The following is a 12,585-nucleotide window of genomic DNA, read 5'->3' as shown; positions in this document are numbered from 1 at the left end:
CCCCTGAGGGGTGGACCATTTCTCTCCCCAACATGGCCAGTTGTGAAGATTTTGTACCTTTATTATGGGCGATGAGGTTTGCCCCTTTGTATGCAAGCCCCACAGATTTTAATTCCCCTAGTTCCCTGACCCCAGGCCTTCCCTTTGATCGCGACTCTGAACACTACTACTACCCCTCCCTCAATACCTACTATCCCCCCAATCCCTTGTTCATTGTTACTAAAAACAGAAACAATAATCGTTGGATCCTTTTTTTGCAAAACAGTTCTTACTTTTTTTTTAGTTGCAGTCCCTTTCATGCATTTATAATGCTATACAGTATATTTTGATTAAGGAAGAATAATACTGCATATTTTATTATATTCATACACTTTATTGTTGGAAGTAATCAGCACAACTGAGTAAATCATATTGTTTAATTACTACTACATCATGAATGAGGAATAAGGAGCAGGAACTACATACAAATCTTTGATAAGGTAACAAAATACAATTTAAAGGAGTGAGTGAGGGAGTGTATCATAGCACACGTGTGTGTGTGTGTGTGTGTGATCTGTATGGAAATACACACATGCACTCACAAGTTCATAAAATAAAGTCAGCATTTACATCAGTGCTGACAATTGAAATTAGCAAGACTTTTCACATCAGTCCAGACCTTTGCCAGACTGGAGAGTAGAGCAAGCTAACTTCAGCAGAATCAACCAAGTACTTCGGTTGAACCTGTAGCAGTCACTTGTCCACCTAACACCATATTCCATTAAAAAGGCAGCCTACATAAATCATACAATTAGATTTTAGACATTCTGAATTGAATTTAAGATTATTTTCACCACTTTATATATTTCCTCAAAACACCATTATTCACAAATAACAGAATAACATGTAAAACAACAGTGAAGATGAAATGTGTGAAAAAGAATATTACTTATTGTTTACATACATATACATACATCCACATATATATCAGAATCCCCAATCATCTGGAGGCAACTTACAGCCATGATGAAGGTCAACCACAACAACTACACAGGTTCAAAAAATATGAGAAGAAAAGGCCACAGACATCCAAGCATTGGTCCAGAGGGAGTGCCTGAGAGCCATTTTGGAAATGTAAGATTGTCCGTGAGAACCCCCCTCCCCACAGTCCTTTTCCTTTCTTTTCCTTTTTTTTTTGTAAAGAGGTTGTATCAAAATGATAATGATGCTACAAATTGCTTAGATCCTCTGTACAGGTTTCTTACCTTTCCCAAGAAAGAAAGAAAAAAAAATCTAGAACAAGTTACATTTCATTTATTTCTCTTTTGCTTCTCTCTTCTATTTCTGAATATGACTGTCTCAGTTCTACAGTCTGCCAGTCAGCTTAACCTTAAAATACAAAGAAATGCTTATTAATTAATTTACAATGGGACCCACATAAAAAAAAAATAATAAAAAAATCAATGGAAGTACTTCTTTTAAGTCATTTGTTCTTCCTTTTCTCCACAATGACTTGGTCACTGTGGATCTTCTGAATGTCACGGAATGAGACATCTGTAACCTGAGATACTAATAATCTGCAGGTTTGGAACAGTCAACCAGGTACATATAACCCAACCCTAAGCCAAAACTGATCTTGCAAGACATGCCAAGGTAATGCTTTTCCTTTCATACCTTCATACTAACTAATCCTTAAAAGCAATTTTTATTTCATCATTTTTATTTATTCATTTACTACATTTTTTCTTTTAACTACATAACAAAATTTCTAACCCATATAACACCAACAGCCTGAACAGCTACATATATATACCCTGGACGGAATGTGTGAACACGATTTAACATTGAAACGAGGAATGGGGTCATTTGCTGTATAAAATGATGTGATACACTCTTGTAAGAAATACAACAAAAACATCAATGACATAAAAATGAAATAATTCATTAAACAATAAAAAAAATAATCTCAGGTCAAGCCAGCCAAACAGAAAAACACAAGACACTGTGCCACTTCAAAGACCGCAGCCCAGGCTTTTCTTCTCTCTAATCTACATACGCCATTTTTCAAGAGATTCCTTAGTGAGTAAATCTAGAGGAGCACAGTGAGGCATATGTAAAGATATGTTTTTTTTTTGTTTTTTTTAAATAAAAATCACACTAAAGACAATCAAACTAAATCCCAATTGTTTCAATCTTATAGATTTGCAAAAGAACAGATCTTGGAGGAACTTTGCCTCATAAATACTTTGTGCAGATTAGAAGGAAATAGTCCAGTAAATGGAGAAAGAATGACAAACATTTTAGGAGAAAACAAAATAATCCAGGAGTAGGAAGGAGGGAGGGAGGGAGGGAGAGAATTACAGACAGAGACAGAGACAGACGGAAACGGAGAGAGAGAGAGAGACGGAAACGGAGAGAGAGAGAGAGACAGACGGAAACGGAGAGAGGGAGAGACAGACGGAAACGGAGAGAGAGACAGACGGAAACGGAGAGAGAGGCAGACAGACAGAAACGGAGACAGAGACAGACAGAAAAGAGAGAGACAGAGACAGAAAGGAGTAGAGAGAGAAAGAGAGAGAGAAAGAGAGACAGAGAAACAGAGAGAGAGACAGAAACAGAGAGAGAGAAGACAGAAATGAGCAGGAAGAGCAGAAAGAGAGAGGACAGAAAGAGAAACAGAACGAGAGAGAGAGACAGAAACAGAGAGAGAGAGAGAGAGAGAGAGAGAGAGAGAGAGAGAGAGAGAGAGAGAGAGAGGGGGTGACAGTATGCAGAGGAAAAAAGAGATGTAGACACAAGAGAGAACGAAAGAGTATATATTCCGTATACAAATAAAAATGAGTATGCCAACACCCACTCATCAGCTTCCACATATAAGCTATGATATGGTGACCATGACTATTCTACAGTTACTGCTCTAAATGTAATCATCATTATCAAGTATTGCTTAACGAGGCACCTCGGCTAAGCCACTGTGTACTTTCCAACCGCTGGCAGTAATGCAATCAGCCACGGGACTATGAGCCCTAGCTTATGTAGCTCAATAACCATGAAAAAACATCAGGGGTGTAGGTAATTTTAAGTTCATTTTGGATGATAATGGTAATGATAAAAGTAATGTTGTCATGACAACGATGAAAGTCATGATGATGACAATAATACAAGTAAGCAAGATGATAATGATAGTGATGATAGTAATACTAATACTAATATTAATAATGAGATAATTAAAAACAAAGAATAATAATAACAATATCTTTTTTTTTTTTTTTATAATGTTCATGAAAAAAATTTGTACCAACCGTCCTAACAATAATAATAATAATGAAAAAAATACTACTAATTATACTTTGATAGCCAATTTACTAAAAGCATGAGTCACACAATTAGGAAAATCTAAAATGTTCTGCTTCGTTACAGACGACCTCCAACAGTGCGATTGTCAAATTGCCTTACACTTAGAGGATGGAAAATAATCATTATATTAACATTAATTCCTAGCAAGAAAAAATTTAATTTTTAACTTGTTAATCACATATATCAAAACATGGATTTATTCATCTTTAAAAAAATATATAATCATTAATAAAAGAAGAATTATCTTACATTGAACAAAAGTACCAATGGTTATGTGACTGTAAAATATAAAGATAGACTAATATAGCTTTAAAACATTAATAATTTTCTCACTGGAAAAAAAAATTAATGAATTTAATACAGGAAATGTTTGGAAAACCAAGAAGCAATAGCAAAATGTTTATAGTCATCTTCCAGCTATGAAATTAATACCATAGATAATACGTAACAATATCAACACAGGTAAAAGGAAAAATTATACTATCATTACATGAACTCCTTATTATTTATGATGTTAATATTAGTTGTATGAATAATAAAAATGTAATAATAAAAAATCAAATGTCAATCATTTATTATTTTGAAAATAATAAATCTGCTGATTATGGTCTGCATAATAATGCAAATAATTTAGAAAAAAAAACTAATAAGATCAACCATATTACTGCAATAATAATATTAACACAAGCAATAGTAATGAATAATAACAATAATATTAATAACAAATAATAATAAATAAATAAATAAAAAAATAATAATAATAATATTAACAAATAATAATAATAATAATAATGATAATAAACTCTAACAAAGATAGTATCAATAAAAAAATAAAACAATAAAAACAATAGAATTACTAATAGTAGATTAATACAATTTGTAATATGAACCTTCAATAAAAATAACAATAAAAAATAACACCATCAAGCAGAAAAACAAATCCAAGAAAAAATAAGCATCATAACTTTGCTCAAATAATAAAAAGGAAAAAGGAAACCATAGAAACGTTCTCTAAATCAAACACAAATTTATTGTCTACTTTTAGTCCCTGGACTGATTTCCTGCCCCGCCTGCCCTGGCCAGCCCAAGCCAATCCAAATCAGTGAATCCTTATTACACTTTCCAGGTTTCTGAATTCCCTGGCCATATAACACGAGGTGAACAAAATCACTCCCATTCCTCGCATTCCTGGTCGTAACGAGCCTAGGACAGTATGCCAACGCATCTCCTCCCTCTACCACACTTTACCCACTACACTCACTGGAATGGAAGAAGTGCAGTTTGCATTCATTAAAGCAGCAAAAAGTATTTTTGATATGCTGTGTACTTCTTTCTATTGCCTTTGGCCTACATAATGTTGCCATTTACTCTGTGAATTAAATTTAAAAAATGACTAAACTAGAATTACAAAGCACCACTTTAGTAGATATGTTTAGATTTTTCCTTATAACTCCACTTCCTTCAAGCACATGTGAAACAAAACATGGTTCAAGTTTTCTAAAGGAGACAAAAATTTCTAGGTGGCCTCCTACATATTTTGGAACTTCACTTTCTTTGCTAGCTGATAACAAACTGGCTGGCACAACTATTTCCCTACGTATAAAACGTCTAGTCTTCTATAATGACTGTGATAAACCCAAACTAAAAAAATAAGTTAACAATGACTAGATAGAATGGAGCATGCAACACAGTCTTCACTAGTGGCTATCCTGTGTATTTTTCTACACACTGAATACTGAATATGCTGGCATGGGTGGGCCTCTCTGCTAAAACATGCAGGCATACATGTGGTCATCACTACACAGCCTCCTACTACTGATGAAAAATATATATACATAATCAAAAATAAATAATCAACTCCCTCCCATTTTTACATGATATTGGATGGCATCAACAGAGTTCTAAGCTAAGAGACAAACCTGGCAAGAACAGTGCCCTTTCTTTTCCTCTCTGAACATCTAAACAACAAAATAAAAGGAAGGACCATTAACCAAAAAGAAAAAAAAGAAAAAGAAAAAAAAAGTATCTTGAAACTCAATTGCTGTTGCTCTGTACATCTTCCTTTGCAATTTCTATCTTTTTCTTCAAGTTCTTGCATCCTGAGTTATAAAGTTTGTGAATGCACATATAAACTGAGGCTTAATTCAAAACAGACACTTTACAGCAGATGCAAGATATGAAGAAGCTGGCAAGATAATCATAAAGATGAAGATGATGATGGTGCTAATGACATCATGATGATGAATACTATAATGATCACAGGATATACTTGAACAAGGCAGAGACATCATAAGTAAAGAAACACAAAAAGGAAAGAAGAAACAGCAGGCATTTTGTTACATGGGAATAATAACTAAAAACTAAAAAGAGAGTGTGGAGCAATATTGCAAAATGCAGCAAAAGCATGTTTTCCTCACATGGACAAGAACATTATGCTGTAGCAATCAGTTGTATCATCTTCCCCTGTTCCTACGTACAAACTGGATGGTTGCATATGCTCTTCTTTGTTCATACACAGAAACAGGAAATATTAACTGCAGTGCAAGAATGTAAATATTATGAAGTGATACAAGTGTACTTCATTTTTTTTTCTTCATTACCTTTTTCTTTTTCACCATCCTGCCAATTGTGTGGTGAGTATAATTATATTAATTCTTTTTTTGAGCAGAATTAGTTGTCCTATAACCTCACTCATTTTATGGTAAAAAGAAAGAAAAAAAATACAAGACAATCATTTACAAGAAATAATGGGGATTTACAGTCATATATAGTTTGCATTTTTTAAAACAGAAATTGAGAGTGAAAAAAAAAACACAAAGAGGGAAGAAAAAAAATAATAAATCATGATATATGATAAAAGTAATAAAAGCAAACAAACAAAAAACCACTCAATGTAAATCCAAATGGTGATGAAGGAAAAAAAATGTTAAGCACCATGAAGCTCTAAACACATTTCAAACATGTTCTGAAAGTATAATGGAAAAATGGCCTTCAAGCAGCACCTTAGTCAAAGTCTTCTCAGGGTGCTGTGTGTGAGTAATCCTAATGCAGGTGTTACAACTGCAGTACATGATGAGGAAAGGTGTTCGCGTCTTAACGCAAGCGTGTCGTTGCTTTTGTGCTTCGGTGTGACGGTGTTATAGAGTAGGGTGGCACGAGCTGCGGCACAAGATGGAACTCTAGAGGGATGATAACCTATTTTCTTTGTACAGAAAGTGAAGATAAAAAAAAAAGAGAAAAAAAAAAAAGTTTCCTTACAACCATCATTAGTCAATATTTACATGGACAGTTATATATCTCTCTCTCTCTTTCCCTTCCATGATTACAGGCTGGCTTATTTCTTTGTACAGCAGAGAGACTGAAAATGAAATAATAATAGGGGTCTCAATTCACTTGCCATTAGCCAATATTTACAATACAAACACTCTATCCATCTCTGCCAATCCTGACTACAAGTTTTTTTCACATCTGTAGAACACATACATCTGTACTTTTCCTGACAGTAGACTTCTTTTACAACTCCTCCATCTCTGCCATTCCTGACTATTGTTTTTTTCTATAATGCATCTATCTTGCTGTTCCTGACAGAACTTTTTTTTCCTGTAACACATCCCTCTGTCGCTCCTGACAGCACATTTCCTGTGTAATGCATATATTTCTCCCGAGCACATTTACTACTTGCTCTCCTGTATCTCTTCTAAGAATTCAAAGATAGTACATCAGACTCCTACGTACAAAAAATAAATGCTTCTTGTAATAGTGTCAGTGCTTTCTCATGAATGTGAAAAAAAAATCCATCTATCCATATTTCTCTTGAGAAGTAAATAACAAAAATTATATTTGTTCCCCTTCACCAAATATGACGAGCAATTTTCTTGCACGTGTAGTAAAACAATTAAATAATGAGTGAAAATAATAAAGAGTAACAAGGTCAATCATAATATCACCAATAATAATGATATTCGCAAAACAAAACAAATAATAAGGGTGATGCAGATTCAAAGCCAATGGGATGAAAGAAATCACCATAAATGCAGTCTCGGGGCGAATCCAAAACTCCATGGGAATACTCAGTCGAGAGAATGACATTGCATTACCTCCCTACCCCTATAGGAACTCTCGCTGGCTCGGTTGTGCATTCTACACGTAGTAGAGGCGCACTTTTGACGTCGACACAAGAAGGTCATCGTCGAAGAATTTTGTCTCTATTACAACATTACCACTGGAATAAAGAAGGAAATAATGTCAATAAGGCTTTATTTACAACACCATCACAATTTTATAAATATATTTTCAATTTGTTTAGATGATTCATTTATTCATTCAGCTACCTCCAAAACACACAACCATTTACACAGGATATTTGATGATAGTGATCCTTTTCAAAACCATGGCAAAATGAACACAAATTTTTATTCACATTCAGTTTCCATTTTTCTTAAGCCTCACCTACATTCATGAGCTTGTGGCTTCTCGTTACTACAAAGACAAAAGAAAAAATGGAAAGGAAGGAAAAGTAATGCATGTCCCTGCTTTACTGCCTTGGTTGTATGTTAGATGAGGTCAGTCTGTTGAAATGGGATTAAAGCAACATGATCATTATTAACAAAACCCTAATACAGTCAGCAAATGGGTACACATATTCTACATATGCCCATCTCTGTTTCTGACTCTGAACTTTCTCCCTTTCCTTCTCTTTTTTTACCAATCAACAAAAGTATCATCAAGGAGAGACACTACATATTTTTGGATTTATGTTATACACAGCCCTATTGATTTCTACCTTTGATGAAACTGGTGGCAATATTGCATGCCCCAGTAATTCACTTCTCAGATGATACCAACAATACCTAGTACATTATATGGAGATTTACTGATTTTGCTAAATCACCTTTGGAGACATAATTTTCTACCAAATACCAAATATAAGCATTGAGTTTAAAATGAAAATCCAATCTGAAGATTATATTCAATACATGTCTCCCTATTAATACACAAACTCTTCAGCTTTAAATAAAAAGTATATCAGAGGCATTTCAAAGACTACACCTGCTGTCTTGCACTAGCATGAACATTATTAATTATGGAGCAAATTTGTGCATTCCTCCTCCTCTACACAGGTGTAAAAACACCTGTGTTCATGGGTGTTCTAAGACGGGTCACACCTGTCAATGCCAAACTATCTAATTCGGACCAACATTAGGGAATTTTATAAAGCTGACAGATTACACTGGAAACTAAAATGATATCTTGAATGGACAAACAATAACAATAATTATTTCTAACTTCCTTTGTTTACAGTTCCCCTTTGCACTCAGAGATAATAGACACTTGTGTGTGTATCACCTCACAAATTACACACAAACATCTACTGAATACCTACATGCCAATAATTATCCAAAAAGTATCCCTCAGGTAGGTATTTCACATATACTACATCAACAACAATAACAAAATAAACATCATTAGTAAGCATGAAAGATGGAATAATGCAATGCCGCATTGATATCGATAAATAACAACCCTCCCTGACCAGGACTCGAACCTAGGTCACTCCAGGTATGAAACTGGAGGCCAGTGCTAAACCAACCGTGTCACACGACCCACTAAAAAGGAGTGTGCAACTAGGATCTTACTAGCTCATAGACATTACCTATCTACTCATACTTGAGTAATGATAGCGAAGTTTTATGCTCACTCCCTGTGTTCACTCGGTGGAAATTGATTTAGCAATTCAAATCCTAAGTCAGATGTACCAAGGTATATTTATGAAAGATGGAATAATGCAATGCCGCATTAATATCGATAAATAACATCCCTCACTGACCAGGACTCAAACCTAGGTCACTCTGGGTATGAAACCGGAGGCCAGTGCTAAACCAACCGTGCCACACGACCCACTAAAAAGGAGTGTGGAACTAGGATCTTACTAGCTCCATAGACATTACCTATCTACTCATACTTAAGTAATGACAGCGAAGTTTTACGCTCACTCCCCGTGGGCACTCAATGGAAACTGATTTAGCAATTCAAATCCTAAGTCAGATGTACCAAGGTATATTTATGAAAGATGGAATAATGCAATGCCGCATTGATATCGATAAATAACAACCCTCCCTGACCAGGACTCAAACCTAGGTCTCTCCAAGTATGAAACTGGAGGCCAGTGCTAAACCAACCGTGTCACACGACCCACTAAAAAGGAGTGTGGAACTAGGATCTTACTAGCTCCATAGACATTACCTATCTACTCATACTTGAGTAATGATAGCGAAGTTTTACGCTCACTCCCCGTGGGCACTCAATGGAAACTGATTTAGCATTTCAAATCCTAAGTCAGATGTACCAAGGTATATTTATGAAAGATGGAATAATGCAATGCCGCATTGATATCGATAAATAACAACCCTCCTTGACCAGGACTCGAACCTAGGTCACTCCGGGTATGAAACTGGAGGCCAGTGCTAAACCAACCGTGCCACACAACCCACTAAAAAGGAGTGTGGAACTAGGATCTTACTAGCTCCATAGACATTACCTATCTATCCATACTTGAGTAATGATAGCGAAGTTTACGCTCACTCCTGTGTTTCACTCGGTGGAGATTGATTTAGCAATTCAATCCTAAGTCAAATGTTACCGAGGTATATTTATGAAAGATGGAATAATGCAATGCCGCATTGATATCGATAAATAACAACCCTCCTTGACCAGGACTCGAACCTAGGCCACTCTGGGTATGAAACTGGAGGCCAGTGCTAAACCAACCGTGCCACACACAACCCACTTCGCTATCATTACTCAAGTACGAGTAGATAGGTAATGTCTATGGAGCTAGTAAGATCCTAGTTGCACACTCCTTTTTAGTGGGTCGTGTGGCACGGTTGGTTTAGCACTGGCCTCCGGTTTACCCGGAGTGACCTAGGTTCGAGTCCTGGTCAGGGAGGGTTGTTATTATTAGTAAGCATACATAATAGAAGAGTGAGAGAGGAGAGACAGCTAATTGGAATTCTACCCCCAAGTGCCCCTACCTTAGGACCTGCGCTGGCATCATCTGGGACTCCGGGGCCGCTTCAATGAGGCTCTGCCAAGTGTTGGTTGAATTGGGTATGACCGTCCCAAACTCAAAGAACCATTCCTCAAGCATTCGTTCCTGAAAACATAAAATATGTTGGCAACCAAAATAAAATACATAAATTTATTATTGAAAATAAAAATTATATCTGCCACACACATACACAAATAATGTACATATAAAATATATATACTTATATATACATACACAGCGAGTTCCTCTTCAGACGAATAAGCCGAAATGGTATCCATTTCCGTTTATTCGTCTGAAGAGGAACTTGTGAAAAGTTCGAAAGATTACGATTTAGTTTCATTTTCTATTGTGGCTGTTTCTCTATTCATCTTTGTGTAACATGTTAGTGTTTGTATTCGCATTTGTGTTATATATATATATATGATATATATATATATATATATATATATATATTAATATATATATATAATATATAGATACATATATATCTATATATATACATAGATATATATATATGACTAAATATAGAATAATATATAAATAATTATATATAGTATATAATATATATATATATATCTATTATATATATATATATTAATAGATATATATAATATCTAGAATATATTATATCAATAAGATATAGAATATGATACTATAATATATATAGATATATATATACAGATAGATATCATTAGATGATATTAATATATATAATTATATATATATAATAATAATATAACATAATATAAATATTAATATAATATATATAATGAAAGATATTATAAATATAATAATATTAATATATATTATAGAATAAGATATTAATTATTTATAGAAAAAAGTATATATATAATATATAGTATATATAATATAATATATAATTACTATTATATTTACATAGATAATATATATATCTATATATGATAATTAGATATATAATAGATAATATATAGATATATCTATAATATATAGATATATATATATATATATATATAAATTTATATTATAGATATAGATATATTATATCATATAATATAATATAAATCTATATTATATTAGATATATAGATAGTATATATAAAATATTAACTATATATATATATATATAGATATATAATAATAAATATATATTATATAATATTATATAATATATAATATAATATATATATATATATATATATATATAATATATATAGATAGTATATTAGAATGTATATATAATAATATATATATAGATATGATCTATATATATATAATTTTATATAATTATATAATTAGATAATATATTATATATATTATTAATATGATATATATATCTATATATATTTATAATATTTTATAATATATAATATTATAGTAATATATATATTATAATATATATCTATAGATTAATATATAATATATACTATTTTGATATATATATATATATATAGATAAATTATTATTAAATATTATATATATTATATATATAACTATATTATATATATATACTATATATATATTATCATCTATATATTATATATATATATATATATAATAATTATATATTATATAACTATTATATATATTTATATCATAACTATTATATATATTAATATAATATATTATATATATAATTATATATATAATAATATAATATATTATATACTAATATTATTATCTATATAATACTATATCATATATAAATATATGATTATTTATATATTAATATATATATTTATATCTATATATATTATATATAATAATATATATCTATATACATCTTATAATATATTATATTATATTATATTATTATCTATATATATTTAATATTTCTATATATTATCTATTATTATAATATCTTTATCCTATCAATCTATATATACTTATATAGATTACTTATATATATTCTATTAAATTTATATTATATATATATAATTAGTTATATATCTATACATATTTATATTCTATATAATATATTATATATATTATTATATTATAGATATATTATACATATTTATATCTATATATATATAATATATATTATATCTGATCTATATATATAATTATATATTAAAATTTATTTTACTATTTATATAATATATATTATACTAATAGTAATGTTATTATTATATATATTATTTTATATTATTATATATATATTATATTATATATATTATATATATATACTATATATATATATATATATTATATATATATATT

At 31.4% G+C, this 12,585-nt stretch overlaps 1 protein-coding gene across 3 annotated transcripts; it reads right to left on the bottom strand.

Annotated features, from left to right (window-relative positions):
* Positions 1-352: 352 nt before the first annotated feature.
* LOC119599381 (retinal rod rhodopsin-sensitive cGMP 3',5'-cyclic phosphodiesterase subunit delta-like) lies at positions 353-10,489 on the bottom strand (the record flags this gene model as incomplete). Of its 3 annotated transcripts, none has more annotated exon segments than XM_037949153.1 (3): positions 353-1,368; positions 7,434-7,558; positions 10,368-10,489. In XM_037949153.1, coding segments are annotated over 2 exon segments (204 nt in total), but the record flags the coding sequence as incomplete, so codon positions are not given.
* Positions 10,490-12,585: the final 2,096 nt, after the last annotated feature.

This window comes from Penaeus monodon, chromosome 42 (assembly GCF_015228065.2).
Source record: "Penaeus monodon isolate SGIC_2016 chromosome 42, NSTDA_Pmon_1, whole genome shotgun sequence".
Lineage (NCBI taxonomy): Eukaryota > Metazoa > Arthropoda > Malacostraca > Decapoda > Penaeidae > Penaeus > Penaeus monodon.
The sequence above is the reverse complement of the archived record's forward strand: the minus strand, read 5'-3'. Positions and strand labels throughout refer to the sequence as shown.